The sequence below is a fragment of the Helianthus annuus genome, chromosome 16, assembly GCF_002127325.2.
Source record: "Helianthus annuus cultivar XRQ/B chromosome 16, HanXRQr2.0-SUNRISE, whole genome shotgun sequence".
In the NCBI taxonomy this organism is placed as follows: Eukaryota; Viridiplantae; Streptophyta; class Magnoliopsida; order Asterales; family Asteraceae; genus Helianthus; species Helianthus annuus.
The window spans coordinates 69910062-69928230 of NC_035448.2; the positions used below are offsets into that span (position 1 = coordinate 69910062).

The following is an 18169-nucleotide window of genomic DNA, read 5'->3' on the forward strand; positions in this document are numbered from 1 at the left end:
CAAGAATTAGAGAACAAGAAACTGAAGAAAACATTCATGAATTGCAAGTCCCTGTTTTGGAGAATGTATTCATGTATCGACAAAGAAGAAATAGAGATTCAGTGATACACTTTAGCGACAAAGAAAGGAAGGCTTTAGTGACAGAAGAAGGATTTTACACAACAGAAGGACTATTAGCAATGAAATGGGAATTTAGCAATTCAGATCACGTAAATTTCTGGAAATTAAGAAGACCTATAATGGAACGGAAAACAAGGGAACAACCAATACATCATTGCTATCGAGAACCAGGGCATACAATTCATAACCATTATATGCAATTAAAAGATGCAGTGGTTGCCTTTATAAGGGAAATGCTGAATGTTTGTACTATTCAATTAGAAGATCACAAGACCAAGGATAAAGACTTTCAAGATTTCACTGTTCTTGATATGTCACAATATGGATCTATTCAATCTGGTTATCACCAAAGATTTGGGCATGGATCGGCAAAATATGAGAGAATGAAGACCTGTGCATGATTATAGGAAACTGGAATGCGGCTAATGGTTTTATTAAACGAAGGAGGTTTCAATGTCCCTAGGATTAACCTAGTTTAGTTTAGGGGCAGGTGTTAAATATATATAAACTAAACTATATATATATATATATATATATATATATATATATATACTACTTTAATAAGCATATAGGAAGGACAGAAATGGTCATTTGCCACTTTACAACCATTTGAAGCCCATTATACAACCTTGAAAGCATGAAGGTGTTGAAAAATCCTTCAACACGCGGACCAGCTTTAAAGTTTGTTGAACCCAATTTTGGGCGGCCAACTTTTGTTCAAAATTCGAATTCCCACTCATCCCCACTTCCCCATACATCCAGTCTTTTCATTTCACATCAGTCTCTTCCTTTCCTTCTCTACTCCTCTCAAAACCATCTCCAATTCTCAATTTTCTGTACGCATGACCCAATTTCTCCATGGCTGTTCTTGCAAAATCCCTAGATTCCAAAATATTGAGCCACGATCTGAACAAAACCAGCTTCAGATCTAAACAAAACCACCCACGAAAAGGTTTGCAATGGTGAACAGAATCCCCTCTACTCCATGGTTTCAGCCGTCACTGATGACACTCCAGGTTCTTCCCTTCTCTGGTTCCAGAGATGACTATGGTGGTGTCACGGAAGAGGTTTGCAACGGAACAACTGTGCTGGAACCTTTGAAGATCGACGATGATGGCGGCGGTTAGGGTTCCGGTTCTTCCCTTCTCTGGTTCCAAAGTGACACCGTTCTTTTGAATCACTGGATTTCATTTACATTTGTTTGTGTTTTTAAGATGGATCTTTGTTTTTTCTGTAGGTCATGGTTTAAAGAACAGGTAACGGTTTGAGAAGAGTTCAAATCTCAGATTCTTAGTTTTTGAGTTTCTTGAAGAACCCTAATTGATTTGGTTTTGTTTTGTTTTCATGGAGATTTGATTTGCTGAAAGATCAAGACCACGACCAGTTACGCCCCTACGCCCCTGGTATAGTTTTTTATTTATTTTCAAGTTCATGTATGATGCTTTCGAGTTCATGTTGTTGTCGTTGTTGCTTCCAAGGTTTTAATCTTACTATCCAGTTTCGTTTGTTGGTATTTTACATGATGATGAAGAAGACGAAGATGACGTTGATGGTGAGTTATGTATCAGAGATTCAGAGCAAGCCCTAACCCTAGATTTCAATAATGTCATCTAAGCAAGGTTCTGCACAATTGTTCTTCTCCATGGTTTTTGTTTACATGAATTTTGAAATTTTACTAAAGTTACTATGTTATATCTCTGTTATAATTCGATTTATCAAAAAAAAAAGTTCTTGCTGCAAAGGTGGAAAAGTGAAGCCACTGAAGCAACCAAAGGCTGAAAAGAAAGAATACAATGAGGTATTGTTCATAACCTTGATGGGTTACTTCTAATGTAATTTTTTTATTCGTATTTATGTTCTCGATTGAAACAATTTTCTCGATTGAAACCAGATCTGTGGTGCGATGGTGGAGCTTTTCAAGGGTGGGGTAGATTGATGAGGTTTTCGTTCGGGTTGGGTAAAACGATAAAAAGGAGCCATGGCGATTATAATTATAAACACCTTTTCCCCAACTTCTATGCTTGTAATTAATAATTAGTGTGTTAATCGTGGTAACCAAAAACATATTAATAGAATAAAATAATTCAAGTGGTTGTATACACTGCATATTGATTTTAAGGACTTTCAGCCTGTTTGATTTCATCTTCTCATGTTCCTGTTTTAGTTCTTTTTTACCTGACCTGACCTGGTTGTCGAGGCTACTTACAGGATTAGCAGAGTTCCCTGATGCCATTCAGTTACGAGACCAGTTGCTTCAGTTACGAGACCAGTTGCTGTTGCTATGACGGTATTTATTATTTATAAAAACTAAATTCATTGTTTCATTTGTCAGTCAACAGATTAAGTAGTTTTCGTTTATCAGGATAAATTAGCAGATGTTCGTAAAGCAGCAGAGGCATGCTTTGGGGATGTTGTTTGTGGACCAGAAATGGTGTGTAAAAGAGCTTACTTTTAAATTTTAATATTCATATGTTTTATTTTTGCATAATCGTTTTGAACCAATTTTCTCATCCACTGTAAGTCATGAAGAATGTAAGAGATATTCAAGGTCTCGCGCTGGCAATTGTTCTTGAACGATTGAAGACACATGGTGCATTTCCAGAAGTGCATGAGAACACAAGAACACAAGAACAATCCCAGCTGGACAAACATCGAAAACAGGTTCAAATATTGGCAAACCAAATAGTCATGGATCAAGGCATGGAAGCACATATCAAGCGCGTATAGGCTTAATGACAGCTGGCTCTTATGGACTCCCACAGTTCCGGATGTGAATGATTATGTGGGGTGCTAGGCCCAATGAGGTGATTTTTTAAACTTATATCAGGTTCTTGTTTTTGTAGTTCAACTATTCAACCTTTTTAATGTTAGTTTTCTATTGCAGAAACTACCACAATACCCGTTACCCACACTGGTGAGAAGTGTAGGATGTATACTGGGAGTGCCCTGCTACTAAATACAGTTACTCTGAGGTAACCAATCTTTCCTGGTGCGGGTCAAAACTGTTTTGGTCGAGTTAGATTACACTTGAGATGGGACAGGTTATAGATTACAAAGCTTAGTGCCAATTAGTGCTACATGTAGTTTTCCGAATCTTGACTGTTATGGCATTCACCAATTTCGTATTGTTGTTATCATCCTGACCCGATCCACCTGCACAGCTTTAAACATTTGACCAGACACCTATTACTTAGTTTGACCTGATATCTATTACTTAATTTGTTGTTGGTGCATTTGTAGATAACTCCATTGAGCTCGGCTCATTTACGATTCGAGCCTAGCCGGCTCATTTACAATTCGAGCCTAGCCGGCTCATTTACAACCGAGCTTTTTCCAAGCGAACCACGAGCTGCGAGCATTTTGAACACCTTTATTTATATTACACTGGCTTCGAATATATTACTAATGTATGAATGACTTGCAGATTACTGCAGCACTAGGCACTCATGTTCCAGTCTTTACTAATCATCCGGACGGAATAATTGGAAAGGGTGCAATTTCTGATGAAATCTACGAGGTTAATTCTATTATATTGATTGATAATTTTGCCTCTGGCTTGTTATTCTTTGGTGTTTGGTAAGAAAATGACGTATTAAATAATCTGCTACAGGTTGAGTGGTATTTTCGTCCAGACGAGGTTGATTCAGTAATGTTGATTGTTGGATTTCTACCAGGGTTGAAAGTCACAATAATCTCGCTTTTAAAGCAAATTCAGGTTATAAATCTCTTTTTTTTTCCTATAGTGGTTTAATTGTTCTTTTTAACAGACATCTGGGAGTTCTCAACTTCGGTTTCAGGGTGTAACTCCCCTGCTGCCATAATGATGTTCGCTGTAAGTCTTTCCTCATGTTCTTTGTGACATAATTAAGTATGTTTTATAGAATTTGATGATTTTTTGGCTTTCTTGGTGCGGGTACTTATTTTGTTTTATGAGAAGGCAAGGCTTTGGAATTTCAAACTTACGTATCAATGAATTGTCTTTTAACCTTGGTTAAGTTCGATTTTGATTACTTATTTTTAATCACAATTTCATATTCTACAGTTATCGTTAAATGGAGAATTGAACCTCTTACAATACTGATTATAAGTGTAAACACACATGGAGCACCTGTTTTTGTTGTCTTTATAAAAGATGACAATAGACGAATTATCTAACTAGGCCCTGTTTTTACTTTGTTTAAAGTATATTCCAGTTTTCATGATAATATATATTCATCTGTTTGGGGAAGCCGTCGATGACGATCTATCGGACAATTTCATTGTGAAGACATGCCAAAGATGCATCCCAGTAACATGTAATAACGAAGCCGGCGAGTTTATGGAAGCCGGCATGTGTGATTGGTGTGAGTTGGGCAGTTTTTTATGGTTATTCTTGTTGAGCCTTGGTTTAGTGGTGTTCCAATCGGGTTCGTTTCAGGTATCTTTTGGTGCAGTGTAAGTGGTTTCTTTTTCTGGGGTGGGTTGTGTTTAGAAAGCACACTTCATATAGCGTTTTCTGAATGATGCAGATGTTTTGAGCCTGGAAGTTTCCCAGATAAATGTGTAACATGGGCAAGAGGATTGGTCGACGAAGAAGATGACCAATTTCTGGTGCATTCTTTCATCGCCCCTGTTTTTTCAATGGGTCACCATCAAGTAGAGTTTCTTACCTGCGAATACAGGACACACCATTTGGGGATGGCGACAATATCTTATCTTTCTCTTCACATGTTGTTTGATTTTTTGTATGAATTTGATTTACTCTCACTTTTAAAACCAAGTTCCCGTCCCTTTTATGGGTCGTTGCTTGTTTCCTAACTTCTCTATTGTATATATAATACTTTGACTAGCTTATGTGACCACTAAGTTTTTTTTGGACTTCATGAACTTGTAGTAAAGAATGAAGATTATGTGGTTGACTTTTGCTGGGCAAACCTAGAAAAAAATATAGTTTATTTTCCTAATTATGCCAACTCAGAAAAAAGTAAGAGCTTTTTTTAAACAATTGCACATTTTATTTGGTCAAGTTTTTAATCAATTTCATTTGATATAGTTTTCTTTGAACATCTGAGCATAACTTCCGATTAGTTATTACACTTTTATATGCTAATGTCCATGTGATGTATACCAATAGAAAATGTATGTACGAAGTGCAGAAGAGTTGATTTTTGGTGAAGATGAAGTTACTTCAGGTGCATCTTCTGAATCAATAGCGACAACGTCTTGCTCAACTGAAATCACAATCTACACCGAATGTTGATGTGTCTGCAGCAGCAGCCACCGCCAGTGCTGCTTATGTTGCCGCTAAGGAGAAATGCATTGCTTTTGTTGGATCTTAGCATTTGATATTTTGTCAAAATTTTGAAAGAGTGCACATATTAAATTATGTTTTCCATACACTTGTTCCTTATGGCTGCCACAAAGGTTTAAGTAATCTTTAGACATAAAAGATAGTCATATAGAAGTTCAAATCTAGCAGAAGTGAGCATTTTTGAGTCAACATATTCCCCTCTTCTACAATAATATCCATGTTTAATGCCCATTTGGTTATGGCTCAACGCCGAACCGCCCCGTCATAGCCCTGAACTCACTAACCTAATTGATATGTTTCCCGCCGCATCGCGCGGGTAAATGACTAGTATATATATATATATATATATATATATATATATATATATATATATATATATATATATATATATATATATATATAGTTATTATTATAATTGTAATTTAGATATCCTAGGTTAGGATAATGTTTAGTTGTTTGTTTAAGGTTGCAACCAAATGGTTACCTTATCGGCAACCGTCACACCGGTTCAACAACAAACATAACTGTCGTTTCCTTTTGTATATATATTCAAACCCACTGTAAAATTATGTTTACCAAGATATTCAACACGATATCCATTTACAAGAATTCGTTTTGCACTCTCTTATGTTCAAACACACACGTACAGAGTCACAAACACAAATACGATGATGATGATATCGGCTTCCGCTAAGAGCATCAAGGATCATTTGAAGGAAATGAGGATAGAGCATAAAGATCTTCTTCTTTGGGTTCTCTAACATCTTTCGCATGTCAAAAATGAAAGCAGAGAAATTGTACTCCCAGTCGTTTACAAGGGCAACCATAGAAGAAGCTTGTATCTGATTCAACTGGTCTAGACCACCTTTATTTTCTGATATACAGAGTAGGAACACTTGCACCAAAAGTCTCCAATAGAGTGGAAACAGCTTCTTCAACACTGTCGGGTAATCACCTTCGTGGCTCATTCGACGCAGTGCCTTAACGACCTTATCTCTTCCAGACAATGTAGGATGATGAGGTTCGTCACTAAACTTCAACACTTCCCGTATTATCGCTTCAGTAACAACTATATCTTTTCCTTGCACTTTGGCTTCTGTAGCTCCTCTACCCTCTGCTCCACTTCTATTGAGTTTAGCTGACAACAAGAAATCTCTGATGGTGTCACTACAGATTACTGGATTAACCTTCAACGCGTGTGTGATACGGCAAGAATTTAATCCAACGATTCCTCTTCACAGATGATTCAGCATACTTCATTGAAAAAAAATCATTCTTGACTTCCCTTTATTGCTTTGACAAGAATGCCCATCCTCTGACACGCTGGTTTGGATCTGAATCGTGATAAGGAGCTCTTAGTAGATTTTTCAAATCCATCTTCATCCATGTTTCAAATTGAGACTCCTTGGAGTAGTATTCTCTATGTTCATTCTCCCTTATCACCAACCACACCTGCCTATCATGATCATACCTCCAACTTGTAATCCTAAATTTGTTCCCAACTTTTTCATAGTGACTCTTACCCAATTCCATCACAAACCAATCAGATTTCTTCATTGGATCTTTAACTTGAAAGTTTTCATCGAGAGGATTCACGTCTTGATTTTTCATGATCAGCATTTGTTTGTTACTTTGCTTCTTCGGTGGAAGCTTCCTTTTCTTTTCCTATGCAGCTTCAAGATACACATTTAAACCTGCTTCATGTTCAGCATCAGCCACAGCTCTCTCTTCCGTTGTTCGATCTCGTTGTTCAACATTTATTAGATCATCATCTTCATCAGCAAACTCACATCCGAATTTCTTTTCTAACTTTGCCTTCAAATCAAAAACCACATTTATACTTAATTTATTCTAATCCTAACCCAACTCAAACCTTTTAGTCCAAAACTCAAACCTTTTGCATCTGGGTCCCTGTTGTTTCAGTTTTATTGCCATTTCAGTTTTATCCATAACCCATCTTAATACCTATTTCCGGCTTTGTTCTCACTTGAAAAATTCAAAGGATGCATGGTTATTGACAGGATTAACTCTCTGGGTCAGATTACCAATATCGATTGGTGCTGGCATAGGCTTCCCACATCAAATATGGAATTAACGGAGTTGAATGGTATCAACGCGATCCTGTCACAAATACATATCACTAACCGTGACGATTGTTGGGTATGGCAGGCGGATGACTTGGGGACTTTCACGGTTAAATCGCTTCGGAAGATCATTACATGTATTAATCTAACCCCAAGTGATTTTGTCTTTGATTGGAACAGGTGGATACCACGCAAGGTGAATATATTCGGTTGGAGGATGTCTCTGGACCGTCTACCCACTAGAGTGGCAGTGGAAAGAAGACACATATCTATGTCCACGACCCTATGCCCCTTATGCAATGAATCGGTTGACACGGTAGACCACCTGTTTACATCCTGTCTTGTTAGCTCAATTGTATGGCAGATGCTCTCGACTTGGCTTTCAATCCCACCCGCTTATGCTTTCACTGCCTGCGATCTACTCGGGTTGCACAATACTATAACTGGGCAACAACCAAAGAAGAAGATGACACAAGCTATTTTGTTGATATCATGTTGGAGCATTTGGAAACTCCGCAACGAGGTTGTCTTCTCAAGCCGAAGGATCGATATGATATTACGAGGCTTTTAGCGGACTTAAAGGCTACGAGTTATCTGTGGATAAAAAATAGAGCTAAATTGTATTCGGTAGAATGGACCAATTGGCTTGCCTTTGATTTCTTGTAAGTTGTTGTTTGTTGTTGTTGGTTGTGTTTTCTAATAAAATTTACCGTTAAAAAAAAAAATCTTAATATTTATCTCCGTAATTCCAAGTTAATGTCTTCAACATGTGCATTAATCTTTTCGATGTCCTTTATTCCGATAAAGCTCCCAATTTCCAATAAAAGAATAACTTCCATATACACGTTCTTATGGTTTTGCGTTAGTCGTCGCTTCTTAAGAAACACTAGTTGTTGCCCATAAACAATTTCAAAATTCGGAAGAAATCCTGTGTGAATGGATCTCCAGCAACCTTAAAATTCTTCAAATTATCTGGTGTCTTCGCATACTTGTTCTCCCCTAAGTGATCTTCATAATCAAAATCGTGTAATGCTTCAAGAATCAATAGACGAGTTTCTCGTATCCTCTTCAAACTTGTCATCACTGACATAACAATTGTTTTACTTTACCAAATACATCTCTTAGAATTCAAGACTACCTTGAACTCATCTTCAATGATTTCCATACCAGAGTCCTCTTAACAAATCAAATGACACATCTCTATCTTTAACTTTATCATCCAATGTATGGATCGCATTGCCTGCTCACTCTTGCAAACTCTTGTCAAATCTCTGTCACTCAATAGATCATGATCTGTAGGAAGCTTCGTGAATAGAACTACAAGAAGATTAAATAAAGAAATGGTAAGAGAAAGAGAGAGAGAGTTAAAAACTTTTTTAAATGACTTAAGAAACTTAAAACAATAGAAATGGTAAGGATGAGACTAGTATGAACATTAAGATGATAATTTAAGCATCTTATAGTTAATTTATATAAGTAAAAAATATATCATAAAGTTGATTTACATTGTGTTTCTACATGCTAATAGGTAAAGAAAAAAATGACTAATTTACAATCTTCGGAGTTCAAGGTTACACTAGATGCATGCGAAATTTTTAATGCTTTGACGATTGTCACTGAATATTGAGGAAACGACACCTCATGGCCATTAGAATGCGTGGGTTTAAATCTGATACATTAGGTTTATTTCACATTACACCGTATAGGCCCCAATATGGGGAACCCTTTTCAACCTTCAAAGGTTTCAACTTGGATCTATTATAAATTAATGAAGTGATAATAGTATTGCATAGATTGTTGGCCTTATTGGTAGGCCCACTATGATGGACAAGATGACACGGGAGAGATGTATCAAGAAGTCAGGGAAATTGGCTTATGGTTGGGTTCCTGTGGAAGTATACGGATCTACCTTACTGGATTGGTAAAGGTTCAATTTTTGTGGTTTAATAATTGTCATGTTATGTAATATTCATAATCTATTATAATTATAGGTGGAAGCCCCATGGTCTTCACATTGTTTAGTTGTTAGTCATTCTACGGATTCCTTTATGGTTAAACCTGTGAGGACCCGCTTTCAATCCAATAAGCTCAGGTCTAATCTGATTATCCTAGTCAATTACGTGTGGAATCCGTATTTTTGATTAGGCGACAAGTATAACAAGATTCACTTTTAAATCACTCTTTCATTAATCATTCAACGGTTAAAGATCTTTGGCTCTTTTATATTAATATGGTAACTTACGTCAGTTACAAAATAAAGGTTACCAAAACAACAAAATAAATTTATCATTAGTCTCATGGCTTAGCATTCTAATAAACTAATCTGTACATCTCTAACAATGGTTGTCTTTGTTATCTTGTTGTCTCTGTTATGCGTTATTTGGTTGTCTCCGTTATATCTATGTTAGTTTAGTTATTCCATTTATCCGCCTACTAAGCGTTATGCTCATACTTGCTTTGTTTGTTCAAGCATGTAGAGTCAGCATAGTCATCTGGTAGGGGTGTGAAAAGTGATCCCTTGGACTTGGAAGACTTTTATTACTTCAATGCAGTAAACGACTTATGTAAGAACTTTATAATGTTTTGGCAGAAAACCAAAAACCAGTGGCGGACCCAGAAATTTTTCTATAGGGGTGTGGAACATTTTTAAAAATTTTAGGCCACTAGCTACATAAGTAAAAAATCGGTTGTATCGGGTCGGGTCGGGTCATGTAAGACAAAAGAACATCAAACTAAATTTATATATTTGTCAAACACGTCAAACCTTGTTACAAACATAATTAAAACGTCGCCCTACGGGTTTTCATTTTTTGAAATCTATTCAAAACATCATCCAAAGCTACTTTCTTAAGCAAGTTTTTCTCTATATAACTGATGAAATACTGGTTAACACCGTCGGTTTACTAGCTGGATTGTCTCTTCCGTGGGTTTAATCTCCTTCCTTACTTGCCAAATGACCAGGCCCTGCAATACAGCAACATCGTTAGCTCGTTAAGAGGGGAATATGGGGGTTTCCCTCTTAACCGGGCTCCGGCGTGAGAATAAGTACTGCTCTAAGGGAGAAAACAATGTGTGTTGTGAGTGAGAGTGTGGAGAGTAGAATAGAATAACCTGAATGATGAAGGGTCCTATTTATAGCCGGAGGGTGAAGGAGGGAGGAGGAACCTCGCCAGCTGTTATCGGGCGCCAGCTGTCCGACCATGGGGAATATCCTCTTGGTCTCCTCTGATGCGTTCAGGATAGTGGTACACGTTGCGCGCTGATATTCGTCCATGCTGGAGAAATCGTATTGTTGTGACTGGTGACACGTGTTGTCCTTTCTGTCGGAAGGAGCATCTTTGGTGCCACCTTGACGTCTTCTAGAAGCTTCTAGAGGCTTCTGGATTTACTTGCTGATGTAGGCGCCATGTTGGATGAAAAAGTGGTGTGGTGCCTGCCATGTAGACAAGGAATTGGGACCAGGTAAGAGTGACTGGTCCGAAAATGCGGACTGTACGAACACTCTAGCCTTAGACAGAAAACTTGGGGTACAGGCATCCACCCTTCCAGATTGCATGTGTTCACATTATTAAAACCCAAGATTTCGATGAAAAACGTTTGAAGAAAACATTTAAGAAATCTTTTGATACAAATCGTTTGAGATAAAACATGTCGTGAAATATTTTGACAAAAAACGTTTGAGAAAACATTTTGAAAAAGATTTTAATGAAAACGTTTTGAGAAAAACATTTTGAGGAATACCCTAAGGCATAAAGCCTAAGGGTTTAAGATAAATCATCTAAGGTTAGATGATTCGTAAATCATGGAGTAGTTGTGGCATGAATAAGGATGAGGATTAGGAAAGAAGTCCTAAGTCTACTCATGTTTGGGTCCTAGGAAGGTTATAGACTAGGTTTAAGGCATGCTAATAACTTAATTCCCTATAACCAGTGCTCTGATACCAATCTGTAACACCCCAATCGCGTAATACAACAACATACGGCGGAAATATCGGGGAGTCACGTTACAAATTGCTCATAACTACTAGTACTAAATTGTTTCAATATCATTAACATCGTTTTACAAACATCGAATACATGAAATTGTTCTTTTGTTTTAGAAGTCTAAGGCCTGAATGCAGTCATATGCGTTGCATGCTTGAATAGTTGAAAACTTGAAACATATGTGAAAAACAGTCAGCATAAAAATGCCGGCGAATACATTGGTTTTATTAGGCAAGTAAATGGCAAAACATTTGGTATTACAATACTTTAACAGCTACGAGAACTGTTAATTGAAAATCAATCTTGAAGCCAAAGAATGGCAAAAATTTAGCATTTGCAATACATAATCTTAATTGTGAAAACTCGTGACAAAATAGGTTTGTATATGGCAATATGATTATTACTAAGTCATTTTATGCCTCATATTGTAATCTTGTTTAAATTGTCGTAAAAACTTGTTAATATGTTATTAGAAGTCCAATCGAGGATTAATAATAACTGTTTTGAAATAAATCAAAACTTCTGAAAGTATTATATAAATCAAATCAATGAGACATGATAATACTTCAGATATCTTTCTAAGAATCCAACATATAGAGATATCGAAGATTCTATAAAGATTTGGATAATTGAACATTGAAACAATCATACACAAAATCCTAAAGTGATCCAGATAACGCTACAAGAATAATAAAATAAGAACACTTATATATAGGAAGTACCAGTGGCGTATCTACCATGTTCTTATTTTATCACACCCGTATCGCTATCTAAATCACAACTACCACAAAACCACATAATCGTCAACTTGTTCCACCTCGTAACCATATATTAAAGTACACAATGATGTGACATCTACGCTTGTAATCATTGTAAATAGTTCAGTTATCAATGAAATAAAGTTATTTGATCCCAATGTTTGTTTGTTTGTTTGTTTATGTTTGACATTTTTCATGTTGTGGTTTTAATTCAATTTCAAACTTTATATCACTTTCTGGAGAGTTATACGCAAACTGGTGCGTGAACGTAATCAGTTTAACGCGAAAGATACTCCGGAACATCAACATATGCTTAACATACCTTAAATAACCTTTACATAACTTAGAAATAAGTTTTGAAGGATTTGGTATGGCAAAATCAAGTTAATTCGCTTACAGGGACTAAATTTGACAAACTGCGAAAGTATGCCAATTTGAACTGTAACGAACATTCCGGAACATGATCATAAGTTAAATACACCCTAAATATCCTTTACATAGCTTAGAAATAGGCTTTGAGAGGTTCGGTGTGCTAAAAAACTTTATGCTCATTCAAGGACTAAAAGCGTCAAAAAGTGCATAAGTTTGCATTTTTGCGCATAACTTACGTTGTGAATACATCCGGACATGCAAAAATTTATGTAAGCATTAAAATATTTTATTTTAGTGTTTGGCATAAGAAAAATCCATTCGTCGCGCAATTTGGATCGTTTTTCGCGCTTGTGCGTATTACGTCGTAATTAAGCAAATATCGCGATCGTACGACCAAACGAACCGACATCCGGCATATTTTTGAGCATGTTTCATGTCCACAATGTTTAGGCATCATTTTAGGGCCTTAAAGTTGGCTTTACGGGCCTTAAACGTGTTTGAAATGAGCTTAAACACTAACAGGGACTGAAACTGCAACTTTGTGAAACTATTGCTGATCTGGGCAGACCAGGCGGGCCGCGTAGCCCATGCATGTGTCCTTACGCGGGCCGTGTGAGGTCAGCAGATCTGCACAGAATCCATTTTCAGCTGTTTCCAGCTCATTCCAGCCATATTTTTCACTTGCAAATGGTATTTCTCATACCATGGGCTTAAACTAAGGGTGCCCATGGTTTTGCAAAACAAGGGGCCAATGTGTACGGCCTAGATCGAAGTACGTTATTCGACGAACGATCTTAACGGTTGTGCCATATCTATAAATACCCCCCACCTTTCATTTTCAAAACCCACATTTGAATCTGATTTTGGCCCTCTAAGTTGAAGTATACACTTCATACCTGAGGGTAAATCGGATCAAATCTTGCGGGGACCCTCGGTAAGTATTCCTTCGTTCTTTTTATTCGTTTTTAGCGTTAAAGTCAAACTGCGTTTGACTTTCTACATTGACCAGTTTATGGTCAACGCGAAGTTCGTTTGAACTTCCTAACAAGAGCGTAACCACGATGGTTATAGTCCCTAGTGACTATACCTACTGATTACCACGTTATCTCGGCTCAGTGACGAGTCGTAGTTGTCACACCCCGACCACGTTAAACAACAAAACGTGGCGGAATCGTCGGGGAGTGTTGTAACAGAATCATTGTCTCATAACACATGGAAAAATAAAAATGTTGTTTTATTGATTTAAAAGAGTTACAACGTCTTAACAAACAAAGAAGTAATACAAAATTTAACTAGTCTTGCATCTTTTAATGTCACTAATGCCTCGTCCAATCCTATGCGAGCATGCATTAATATCATCATCAAAATTCATCAACTATTGTACCTGAAACACATGCGAAAATACATCAGCATAAAAATGTCGGCGAGTACATAGGTTTTGTGAAAATAGGATTCATGACTTAGATTTAAGAAAATGTTTAATGAAAATTTGTCATGAATCCAGTTTAAGTGTTTGCTTTTATAAAACGTTTGAAAAGCGATAATAAGATAGATGATATGTAAAAGAGTAGTGTAGGTTAAATGAATAACCAAGTAAAAATGAATTTGTATAAAATAAGTTGTTTGTAAAACAATGTCTTGTGAAAAATATGTTATTTGTGTAAAAATGTGTAAATCCAAATTAAATGATTTAAATAACGCTACGACATGTAATATAGTACAAGCACTTATATATAGGAAGTACCAGCGGTGTATCCACCATGCTTGTATCACATTACACACGTCTCGTTACTTAAGTCACTTACCCAAACAAACCACCAATGTAAATTTGCCCATGTCTAAACCAATTGTCAAATGTCATTGTGAAAACCATGTCAAAATGTATATATCAATACCAAAATGTCTGTGTCAAATGTCAATCATGAAATGTGTAAACAAAATGTCATGTATGGCAAGTGATATATGTATCAACTAAACCATAGGTGAAAATGCACAAAACAAAGTATTGAAGTAAAACTCAGTTTAAATCAATGTTATGTTTTGTGGAAATGCATGCTACACTGAATACAAACATTTATGCGGTATTGTGAAAATGCATACATCCAAGCCTTGTGACTGTGGTGATAAACCTTTAAACAAATTAAAAGTCTATCTGTCTAAATGTTTTAATCGAATTCGGTCATTCCTTCCATCCAAACATACCCAGGATGTCAGGAACGGGAGTTGTCAATTCCTATGGTACCATTACCTACTAACGAGCGGCGTGATCAAAGTTAATGAATGTATATGGTCCCACTTAAACAAACCAAATGTCATACCCAAAATATAAACATGTGATGAAATAAAAATGTACTAAGTATGATGAACATACATAGCATGGAAATGTCATGTAAAACGATGTACTAAGTATGCACACAATGGACATACATAGCAAAAACGCAATGAAATCATGTACTAATAGTGTACTAACGAACATAGCAAGCATATGATATGAAAACATGGAAAGCATGAAAGTAACAAGTAGGTACATGTGTTTCACCCCCAAAATGTTTGGAAAACAGTAAAAGAGGGGACTATGTACTCACTTGAGGGTGCTTAGAAGTCTTGAACAACAACCAAGCAAAGCTAGAGGGATCACGGAATCAAACGGCACACTATATAGATAACTACATAAATAACCGGACCTAAATCGGGGGATCGGATAGTATGAGGTTTCGTAAACCAAATGAGCATTGGAACTCATATGATATGGTTAAACAAAATACCAAAATGAAACCTAACCTAAGTGCTTACGACCCGTTTAGGTAGCTTATGCTACTTTAACGCGTCGTTCGCGTAAAACGCGTTCGGACCGCTTAACTAGTCCTATGACAAGTAAAATATGCCTTAACATGTCTAATATAGTTACCTAATTAGTTTAGATGTCAAAATTTAGGTTACATATGCTTTAAATAAATTTTGTTGCAAAAAGGGCATTTTGGTAATTTACCTAAGGCATAAGAACTACTTATCATACAACTACTTAAACGACGTGACCATGAGCTATAACCTCGGAAGGTTATTCCCTATACAACTATGGTCACCTAAAGTGTTTGGCCGGATCCTAATGATCGACCAAATGGGCCGGGTTCGAAAATATATGCGATTGATTAGACCGCTTACCTTTACGACCCTAAACAAGCACAAATCAAAAAGCGACGAGCTAAACATGCTAGAACATGTTTAGTAAAGTTAGAAAACAGGTTTGGTATCAAAACAAACGGTTTTGATACCCTAGAGTAGTTTTGTTACAAAATACGCGAGAAAACGCATTTTGGCCGAAACTACGACTCGTCACTGAGCCTAGATAACGTGGTAATCAGTGGGTATAGTCACTAGGGACTGTAACCATCGTGATTACGCTCACGTTGTGAAGTTCAAACGAACTTCGCGTTGACCATAAACTGGTCAAAGCAGGAAGTGAAACATAGTTTGACTTAAACGCTAAAACGAACGAAAAACGCGAAAGAATACTTACAAAAGGTCCCCGCAAGATTTGAACCCGATTCACTCTCAGGTAGGAAGTATATAAACTTCCACTTAGAGAGCTTTGAATCAGATTTCAAATGTGAGGGAAAATGAGCAAGACAAGGGGGATATTTATAGGTGTAGTACTACCATTAAGATCGTTTCTTGGAGAAGGGGGCACAATCTAAGCCGTACACTTGCCATATTCTGATTGGGCACCTTGATGGGCACAAAAACCAGCCCATAGAAACCTAAAAACCAAGTGCACAAGTGAGGGACAACTGAATCAAGCTGGAAACAACATTCTGCTGATCTGGGGAAGCCTTACGGACCGTATGGTCCTCCCCTTACGGACCGTATGCTGGTCTGCAGACCAGCAACTTTCAAAATTGACAGTTTAGCCCCTGCACTTGAGAATCTTGCATTTTGATGCATTTTTGGCACGTTTAAGCCCCCGTTAACCCCATTTCAAGGCTCTAAAATGAAGTTAAAGTATAGGAAACTTGAAACATGCTCAAAAATATCTCGGATGTCGGTTCGTTTGGCCGTACGGTTGCGTTGTTCGGTTAATTACGACGGAAGTCGTAACGGACGCAAAAACGATCCAAATTACGCGACGAATGGATTTTTGACAAGCCAATCACTAAAACATAATATTTTAATGATTACATAAATTTTTGGATGTCCGGATGTATTCAGAACGTAAGTTATGCGCGAAAATGCAAACTTATGCACTTTTTGACGCTTTTAGTCCCTGAATGACCAGAAAGTTTATTTTAGCACACCGAACACCTTAAAGCCTATTTCTAAGCTATGTAAAGGACATTTAGGGTGTGTTTAACTTATGATCATATTCGGGAATGTTCGTTACAGTTCAAATGGACATACTTTCGCAGTTTGTCGAATTTAGTCCCTGTAAGCGAATAACCTTGATTTCGGCATACCAAACCTTCCAAAACTTATTTCTAAGTTATTTAAAGGTTATTTAAGGTATGTTAAGCCTATGTCACTGTTCTGGAGTGTTTGTTGCATCAAACTGGTTATATTTACGCATTTGTGCGCGTATAACCTTCCAGAAAGCGATTTAAAGCCCGAAATTGAACAAGAGTTGATATGTGCAAATGATACACATGTTTATACAAATCCCAAGTATGAAATACAATATTTCATTGGTTTGGTATTTGTTTGATGGCTGAAGTGACACAGGTGTCACAGTCTCCCCTACTTCAGGAAATTTCGTCCCGAAATTTATTTAGAGGAAACTTGTGAGAGTTTGAAACATGACGTTGAAAAGATCAAACAACACTGGTTTACGTCCTGTACTTCTAGTAACTTTAAATAACATTATGCTTGCAATGTGAGAAGGTCACTTATATATAAGTATAATAAGCGTTATTGGTGCGTCCACCGTACCTTTATTACATTGTTCACATTTTGTTATGATTGCGGTTTTTACACCGTGGTTTCCGTGCACTGAACTTTGTAATTATGTATGCATCCATAATTACATAATTCCTTGCATAGTCACATAGTGCATCTTTATAATGTGTAGGGAAGGAAAACGATGAACGAGCCTGTGATGATTGTGATTAGACCATAATGGGGTCTTTTTTTTATTGAGTCAATAAATGATCTCCAGACCGCCAATGAGTCTTTTCAGCTTATATCATCACATGTCATTCTCAACCAGATTTTGAATCAATCTTTTGACCTAGACCAATAAAAGGGGTCTCTTCGAATCAAGGAATGGCACTATAAAATCCATGGGTCTTAACTATCACGTAGAAGCCCAATTAAGGATTTAAGATAGTACCTTTTGAATATCCTACCACGAATCCCTCATATAAAAATACGAAAGGTTCTATGAGGATTTGGATAACGAATTATCCAGAGTATACAAAATCTCAAAATGCATAAAAGGAAATACAAAATGCATAAACACATAGTCACATAACCACAAAATTGGTTATCTTGATTTTAAATTTGTCATGATTTTGTTAATTTGTTCTGTTAACTGAGCACATGTATTTAAAGCACACCAGGAATCCATTCCGT

The 18169-nt window shown here is 36.9% G+C and overlaps 1 protein-coding gene across 21 annotated transcripts; it reads left to right on the forward strand.

The window, feature by feature from the left end:
- The first annotated feature begins 837 nt into the window (after window positions 1–837).
- LOC110889878 lies at window positions 838–4982 on the forward strand. 21 transcript variants are annotated; one of them, XR_004884547.1, is made up of 13 exons: window positions 838–1376; window positions 1471–1523; window positions 1652–1739; window positions 1849–1918; window positions 2329–2407; window positions 2483–2551; window positions 2642–2924; window positions 3005–3092; window positions 3545–3637; window positions 3731–3835; window positions 3918–3952; window positions 4304–4537; window positions 4629–4982. XR_004884547.1 is itself a non-coding variant. In XM_022137458.2 (6 exons), the coding sequence occupies exons 1-6, from the start codon at window positions 1231–1233 to the stop codon at window positions 2054–2056; spliced, it is 234 nt and encodes a 77-aa protein (XP_021993150.1). In that variant the 5' UTR covers window positions 838–1230; the 3' UTR covers window positions 2057–2319. The 21 variants fall into 21 exon arrangements, 3 of the variants coding, with proteins under 3 accessions (XP_021993150.1, XP_021993149.1, XP_035841811.1); XR_004884554.1 differs by having other exon boundaries at window positions 4314–4537; XR_004884555.1 differs by having other exon boundaries at window positions 4350–4537.
- The last annotated feature ends 13187 nt before the right edge of the window (window positions 4983–18169 follow it).

Coding starts and splice junctions, on each gene's coding strand:
- LOC110889878 (XM_022137457.2), top strand. CDS start 1,080: ATGGTGAACAGAATCCCCTCTACTCCATGGTTTCAGCCGTCACTGATG. Junction 1,524..1,651: donor GTTACGCCCCTACGCCCCTG/GTATAGTTTTTT, acceptor ATGATGATGAAG/AAGACGAAGATGACGTTGAT. Junction 1,919..2,011: donor AAAAGAAAGAATACAATGAG/GTATTGTTCATA, acceptor GATTGAAACCAG/ATCTGTGGTGCGATGGTGGA.